General features: G+C 29.4%; 1 protein-coding gene across 1 annotated transcript; it reads left to right on the forward strand.

Moving 5' to 3' along the window:
• Positions 1-456: 456 nt before the first annotated feature.
• On the forward strand, positions 457-4,449 carry LOC137806346 (uncharacterized). The gene is made up of 7 exons (XM_068606395.1): positions 457-1,120; positions 1,232-1,421; positions 2,208-2,311; positions 2,441-2,543; positions 2,636-2,916; positions 3,365-3,670; positions 3,876-4,449. Exons 1-7 carry the CDS (start codon positions 578-580, stop codon positions 4,236-4,238), a joined length of 1,890 nt encoding a protein of 629 aa, XP_068462496.1. The 5' UTR covers positions 457-577; the 3' UTR covers positions 4,239-4,449.
• Positions 4,450-7,879: the final 3,430 nt, after the last annotated feature.

Here is a 7,879-nt window from a genome sequence, read left to right on the forward strand (position 1 = left end):
TAATAAAAGAAAATCTTTAAATAAATGATTTTTTGTGAGAAATTTTTTATAAAACAATTATTTAGTTATAAAATTATTATCCAAAAACAATTATACCAACCGCTCTATAATTTGTTTTCTGTAATTTGTTATAAAATCTGAAGAAATAATAATATATTTTATTGAAATTAAAAAATTGTTTGATATAATTGTTTTGTAATTATTTTTTTAAAATAATGTAAAAAAATTTGCTTTAATAACTCCTCATTTAAAATAACAACAGAATCGAAACAGAATAATAAAATAAAATATTATATAAAAGATTGTGTATATAAAAACAGATATATTGGTATCCCCGCATAGATTTGGTTAACAATTCAATCAAAATAAAAATAGAATAATAAAATAAAATATTAGATAAGAATAAAATATAGATAAATTTGTGTATATAAAAACAAAACAGATATATTGGGATCCTTTGGTTGGTTGAATTGTTGTCTTCATTGTCACTGTATTGCATATTTCGTTTTCCCATTCACAGTTCATTTTTACGTATCGGCGTGGTGGTAGGAGTGATTCAGAAGACAGAAGTAGCATTATGGATCGCAGTGGGAGGCATGCTTCAGAAGAAGATTACAGTGAGCTCACCATGAAATCAGATAGGTATAGTGATAGGGATTGGAGACAAAGAGTTGAAAGGAATAATGACAATGATAAGGGTGTGAACATGCAGCAAGAAGTAAGTAGAAAGAAAGAGCATGGAAATGGAACAACGATCCCAGGTGTTTACATTCCCCCCTTTAAGATGGCCATGATGATGAAAGAAGTTCAGGATAAAAGTAGTGCAGAATATCAAAGGTTAACTTGGGAGGCTCTCAGAAAGACCATAAACGGCCTTGTAAATAAGGTTAATGCTACAAACATAAAAAATATAATTCCTGAATTGTTTTCGGAAAACCTGATCAGAGGAAGGGGACTCTTTTGTCGGTCATGTATGAAGTCACAGATGGCTTCTCCAGTTTTTACAGATGCTTTTGCTGCCTTGGTTGCTGTTGTTAATACAAAGTTCCCTGAGGTGGGGGATCTTTTGCTTAGAAGGATTGTTTTGCAGCTCAAGAGGGCTTATAAGCGTAATGACAAGGTATGTGATTATTCTTCTTATTCTTAGATCAACTTTTGCTTCTAATTTACTTTTATTTGCCTTTTGTTTTGCTACTGATTTGTTTTTTTCTTTGTCTTTCATCGTTTATAGCCTCAATTACTAGCAGCTGTTAAATTTATAGGGCATCTGGTGAATCAGCAAGTAGCTCATGAGATTATTGCTCTTGAGTTACTCACAGTTTTACTCGAGAAACCTTCTGATGATAGTGTTGAAGTAGCTGTTGTTTTTGTGACAGAATGTGGTTCAATACTGCAGGATCTCTCACCTAAGGGCCTTCATGGTGAGTATTCCCTCACACTATATGGCAACAGTGTGCTTAGGTTTCTATTTGTAAATATGATAACTTTTTTTTCCATTTGTCTTTTATTGTTTCCTTGCACTTCATTTTACATCAGAAACCACTTTTTTTCTGCTTCATTGTATTAACTACTCTAGGATAGCACTGTAGAGCTAAGTAAATGATTTTTGGGTTAAGTTTATCTCATCTGCAAAAGAGGGGAAAGACTGGAATCAACGGTTTTAAAATTCCAGTTGCATGAAATCGTGTTAGAGATTGAGGCTGGATAGATTAAGGAAACAAATTAGATCAAAGGTGAGTTGAAGGAATGTTAGATAATATATGGTTGCAAGAAATGAAAATTAATTTGTTTGGTGTTGTGAGTTGTTAAAATAGGAGCCTGACTTATTTACCTGGTGTGGGGCATGCAGTTCTTCTTTAAAATATCAAAGCTTTAATATTATTGTTTATCACTAAAACCTCCATGTGAATTTTCTCACTCGTGTCAAGTATAAGCAAATATGTGTTTGCCTGCTAAGTGACTATACATATGTAGTCCTCTTTTCCTAATCTTTTTCTTCTATATAATAAAAAAACTGTTCATCTAGTTATTGTTCTTTCCAAGTGCTCCACTTGCTTCAGGTCTTTTGCTGGTTTGTGTTTGTTTACATTCCTGCCTGATTGCAGAAATATGTTAATGCAAGACACTTGTGTATATATATGTGCAAATGATGCTTGAGATAGCTTTCTGTTGAAATCTTCTGACAAATAAGATTTTATAATTTGCAGGTATCTTTGAGCGTTTTCGTGGAATTCTTCATGAAGGAGAAATTGACAAACGTGTTCAGTTTCTGATCGAAGGCTTATTTGCAATAAGAAAAGCCAAGTTTCAGGTACTTCCCTTTTTGTTTGTCATAGTAATAGCACATTAACATAATAACACAAAATTCAATTCTTTTTAAATTACATTAAAGGAATAGTTTAAAATTGAAATGTAATCAATGGTTGCATTGCATTAACAGGGCTATCCAGCTGTTCGTCCTGAATTCGATCTTGTGGAACCAGAACTGCAGTTAACTCATGAAGTCTCCTTGGATGAGGAGATAGATCCTGCGATTTCTCTTGGTATATTTTGTTTTGAGAAGTTTGTATATGTTTCTAATTTGATTGATGGCTGTCATTTTGATTTCTTTATTTTTGATTTTGTTTTTTCTCAGATATATTCAAGCCAGACCCCGATTACCTGAAGAATGAGAAGCGTTATGAAGAGTTGAAGAAATCAATGTTGGGTGAGGACTCCGAGGATGAACAGGAAGACATGGACTCCGAGTCAGATGATGTGGAAGAAGAGGATGAAGAACATATGCGAATAAAAGATGAAACAGATACAGATCTTGTCAACCTTCGCAGAGAAATATACTTAACCATTATGTCTAGTGTTAATTTTGAGGAAGCTGGTCATAAGCTTCTGAAAATTAAGCTAGAGCCAGGTCAAGAGGTGAGCTTGGAATCCCTGCTAGAACTTATTTTATTTTGCTAAATTATCTACATGCTGCCTTTTTCTTATTCTAAACTTTTTAGTATGTTATATTTTAAGAACATGGTAGAACTTCTGAAAATTGAATGCTCTCTTTCTTTATGTCTGTCTCCCTTGTATAAACTCATTAATTTGCCAATTTGTATTTTGGCACTTGTTGATCTTTTAGATTTGAATTTAACTAGAGTATCACATCGGTTCAAGGTTATTTTGATGCTCTTTTATATGACCAGTGCATCAATGCGTAGCTGTTGTAAGCTATAACTATTATTAAGCATAGACTGCATCTATAAGTATTTATTCAGATTGAACATTTTCCAGCTACAATATATCGTTTTTCATTTGTTTACGTTATGCCTTCTGCTTATTTTAACTAACTATAATTTGGTATTTTTGTAATTGGTGGTAGATGGAGTTGTGCATTATGCTTTTGGAATGTTGCAGCCAAGAGAGAACCTATGTCCCATATTATGGTCTTCTCGGACAGCGTTTCTGCGTGATCAACAAAGTACAGCAAGAAAATTTTGAAAAGTGCTTTGTGCAGCAGTACTCCATGATTCACCGACTTGAAACAAATAAACTGCGAAATGTGGCGAAATTTTTTGCTCATTTACTTGGCACATGTGCTCTACCTTGGCATGTTTTATCATATATACGGCTGACTGAAGAGGACACAACTTCTTCTTCACGTATATTTATTAAGATTCTTTTCCAGGTATTGAGAATCAAACTCAAGTATTTCTCTTGCTTCTTTATGCACCTGCATACTATTTCTCGAAGTTTGATCTGTGTGCTTTAGAAATATACATATAATGAGACCTGAAAATATTTTCTGCTTCTTGTCTTCTATATTGTGTAAATTATGCATGCTTCTGTATGTGGAAGATGTTGATTAGTGTTTATTGTTTATGATGTTGCAGGAACTATCAGAGCACCTTGGAATCCAGCCGCTAAATGAGCGGTTAAATGATCCAACTATGCAAGAATATTTTGAATCCATATTTCCAAAAGATAATCCAAAAAACACACGGTTCTGCATTAATTTCTTTACATCCATTGGTCTTGGTGGTCTTACTGAGAACCTACGTGAGTATTTGAAGAATATGCCACATTTTATCATGCAACAACAAAAACAAGGTTCAGATTCTGAAACAGATGATGAGTCAGGGAGTTCTGATTCATCGGATTCTGGAACAACTAGTTCAGACTCAGATTCCACCAGTTCTGATGAGAATGACGGTGAGCGTGACAGAAAAAGACAGAGAAAGAGGAGGAGACAGTAAAACATTTCATCATCAATTTTACTTCATTTCCAAATCCAATATATTTTCGGATTGTCTAATATTAATGTTTCCAAATTTAGTAGTTATATTAAGGATGGTGTAACATGAAACTTAATTCTAAATCTGGATTAACTTTACAGTTATCTAATATGAAGTATAATGATGTATTACGAATTGACTAAGCTTGAATGCTATTCCGAATCTGAGAGTTAGTTTTGTGTAACATAATCCAACACATAATTAATTAATTTTGAAACTTATGAATCATTGATCTTCTGAATTACTCAATATGAAACACGAAAAATTTACAAATGCAAACATGCCTAAAAACGCAGAAAACTTACATGAAAATGACACAATCACCATAAAAATGTCAACACTACCACCACAACAACCACCGTCATGGTGGTGCAGAAAGAAGCTGCCTGAATTTTTTTAAAAAGTACAAATCGTAATTTTTATTTTTTTTTAATTTGTGTACCAAAAGAAATGTGTTTTCATTTTTTTTATCACAACAGAATGAAAATTCGTCTACATATTTTTAAGAGCGTTAACTATAAGATTGATTGCATTTTCTTAACTTATTGTTTTACAATGAATTTTCCTCTATTTTTTTTTATATTTGTTCTTGATTCGTTAAATATTTTACAGACGATATTAAGTCTCACCGAGGACTTAAAACTCCTAAAATAAAATTCTTGAATGTTTTTTTTTGTAGTGAGGTATTTTTTTTGTTATAAGCCAAATTTTATTGAAGCAGAAACTATAATTTAAGGTTACTTACCAAACAAATATTAGAAATATGCAATCTTATGACATAAAAAACTGATCAATTAAATAAGAAAGTTAAAGGGCAAAATCCATATACAAGCCTTTTAGGAGTAGTTTCATCCCTGGTGTACATGGAAGGTACTTTTATACTATTATTTCCCTACTTGAAATTTTCTTGTGTAACATTTCTTCTTCTCCACACACCACAATCAAGCAAACCATGTACCAAAGCACCCAATTACATCTTGTTAAGTATGTAATCTTGTGTACCTGAAAAAACTGATTTATTAAATATGCAATCTTGTGACATAAAAAAAACTGATCAATTAAATAAGAAAGTTAAAAGGCTTAATTACTAAAACATGTATGAAAAGTCCCCCATATTTTTGTATTTTTTTTTTAATAATATTTTTTTTTTCATGTGATGGCAGATGATTGTTGTTACTTGAGGTGTCAGCTTAGCTGAGATGTCAAGTTGCATAGTGATGCCTAACACAAAAACTTTATAAAAAAAAAACATGTATAAAAAGAACCACCAACATTTAAAGAATGAATAGAAGAAGGGTGTTGAATTGTGGTGGATAAGGTACAATTTTGTTCTTAAGGACAAAATCTATTGTGGGGGGAGAATATAATAGTTCTAAATTTATGTTTGCAAACTTCTATAAATTAAGAAATTTTAGAGTAAATATTGACCCCATATTTTATATATCACGGTACAATATATCTTAACTACTACAAAATTATTTAATGTCGATTAAAAATTGATATTAAAATATAAAAGTTGATGTTAATTAGTTAATAATGTGGAATTTATATTATACCTATAGTGATTTTTAAATAATTAGTGTTGACTTTTTAATGACAAATTTTAAGTAGTGTTCGCAAGAAAATAATAATTTACCGTTAATTTTTAAATTTATTTTTAATTAAAGCAGTTAGTATCGACCAAGCCCACACTAATATCTTCTATATTTTAAAATTAATTTAATTTAGTATCAATAAATCAATATTAAATTTATTTATTTTAAACATTAATTTAATTTATGTCGGTAATATTGATACTAATAATAATAATTTAAAAGAGTGTTTCTTCTTCAATGCTTTCATTATTATCTTTATAGCAAAAATAAAACATACAAAAAAATTAGCAAAAAAACTCATGAATTGAATAGAAAGAATTTTATGGAAATAAGAGTGAGTCAAACTTCATTCATAATGAGATGTGTGAAAATTTATATAGAAAAGAAAAAAGAGAAAATGTATGTTTTAATTAGTTAAATCAAACTTACAAAAATTACAACAATCATATTTAATACGAATTTTTGGATTTAAATAATATAAGTTTTGTATTATATATTAAAAAAAGAAATGAATTCATAATATATAAATAATATTAACATTGACTTAATCTATACTAATTTAAATAAATATGAAATATATATTATATTAGTTAAATTAATTGATATTAACTTAAATAAATAAATATTTTTTTATACTTAGAATTTAGAATTTAATTTAATAAATATGTTGATTTGATTCACACACACTTCTTTTATTAATTAAAGGTAAGGTAAGGTAAGGTGTTAGAAAAAATGTTAATTTTGATACTATTAATTAACAGTAAGTATCCACTAGTTTGTTAAAGTTGATATTGAAAATTTGTTATTGAAAATTTAAAATGAACGCATATATTTGACTTTTTAAGAATAAATATGACGATTTTTTTAAATAGAATTAAAATTAAATTTGAGAATTAAAAAGATATGAATTGGAATTAATTAAATATTGGAAACGGAAAACAAGATAAAGAAATTTGGGAAAAGAAAACTCATAGACAAAATTTGATAAAAAGGTTAATTTTATATATAAGATTACAAAATATGTGGAAGAGATAATTTTTTTAATTTCAAAATATTTAAACACAGAAATTTAGTTTTAAAGTAGTTATGTTTCATTTGTTAATAGATAAAAGAAAATATGAGTAAATTTAATTTGATGGTTAAATGATATTTACGAGATAATCTCATTTATCATTTATCTTTATTATATTAAATTTAAAATACTATTTTTATCTTTTTACGAAGATGATGGTATATAGTGTATCATCTTATAACAAAATCTAATATAGATCATCATTTTGACTAATCAACTACTATTTTAATACAATATAGAATGAATAACTGTGAAGTCAGCCGTTGGTAATTTAAATTATTTACTATAAATTATTAATATATGAAATCTTTAAAACTGATTGCTGTTTTTTGTGAATATTAAATACAGGTAGAATAAAAAATGTTTAAAAAAGTTACATGATAGAAAAATAGATTTTATTTTCAAAATATAATCTGTTATAGAGAATATGTGATTATACTCTATATATATATATATATAGTGGTGGTGTAGTTAAATGAAGAGTTAATTCCTGATAAGAGTTTTCTTGGTTTTTAGGTTATTGTTGTTGATAATGGGTTGCTGCATGTCTTGTCTTACCGGAAGACACCATCCTGAGGATGAGGATCAGAGAAGTGATGATCACAATGCCACTCACTTTCCTCAAGATCAAGATCCACTTCCTCTCTCTGTAAACTCCTCTCTCCCTCTTTTATATTTTCTAAAATCTAAAAAAACATAGAAACGAGTTTATTTTGGATTTTTGGGATTCTTTATAAATAAGTTGATGGAGATTCCAAATTGACCAGAGATTAGGACATTTCATTGGATATAAGTGGGTGCAAACCTCTCCCCATAAGTCGGTTTTATGGGATTGAGTTAGGCTTAAAGTCCACTCCTTAATATGGTATCAGAGTCATTTCGAACATATCATAATGAGTGTTTGTTGGGCTTATCAAGCCACCTGCTATCGAGCT

The sequence above is a fragment of the Phaseolus vulgaris genome, chromosome 3 (genome assembly GCF_000499845.2).
Source record: "Phaseolus vulgaris cultivar G19833 chromosome 3, P. vulgaris v2.0, whole genome shotgun sequence".
NCBI lineage: Eukaryota > Viridiplantae > Streptophyta > Magnoliopsida > Fabales > Fabaceae > Phaseolus > Phaseolus vulgaris.